At 75.5% G+C, this 396-nt stretch overlaps 1 protein-coding gene across 1 annotated transcript in view; it reads left to right on the plus strand.

Moving 5' to 3' along the window:
• Positions 1-396, plus strand: part of CECR6 (cat eye syndrome chromosome region, candidate 6) — a 4,589-nt gene that overhangs the window by 3,922 nt on the left and 271 nt on the right. Inside the window, exon 2 of the mRNA XM_010566339.1 lies at positions 11-391. Coding sequence (XP_010564641.1) covers positions 11-391 — 381 coding nt within the window. The remainder of the gene's footprint in view (positions 1-10; positions 392-396) is intronic.

The following is a 396-nucleotide window of genomic DNA, read 5'->3' on the forward strand; positions in this document are numbered from 1 at the left end:
CGCCGGGCAGCTGCTCCTGCCGCCGCAGCCGCCGCCGCAGCACCGCGCCGCCGCCGCCTTCCTCGCCACCTGCCTCGACCTGCTCGACAGCTTCTCCCTGCTGGAGCTGGTGCTGCAGCCCGGGCGGCCGGCGCCGCTGCCCGCCCCGCTGCGCTACCTCCTCATCGCCGTCTACTTCCTCTGCCTGGCCTCGCCGGTGCTGTGGCTCTACGAGCTCAGCGCCGCCCGCCCCCCCGGCGCCGCCCGCCTCGCCCTCCACCTCCTGCTGCCCGCCGGGCTGCTGGACGCCCCGCTCCTGGCGCTCCGCTGCCTCCTGCTCCTGCGCTACCAGCAGCCGCTCTCCCTCTTCATGCTCAAGAACCTCTTCTTCCTGGCCTGCCGCGGCCTGGAGGCGCA

This window comes from Haliaeetus leucocephalus, unplaced genomic scaffold (genome assembly GCF_000737465.1).
Source record: "Haliaeetus leucocephalus isolate CR32 unplaced genomic scaffold, Haliaeetus_leucocephalus-4.0 Scaffold206, whole genome shotgun sequence".
Taxonomy (NCBI): Eukaryota; Metazoa; Chordata; class Aves; order Accipitriformes; family Accipitridae; genus Haliaeetus; species Haliaeetus leucocephalus.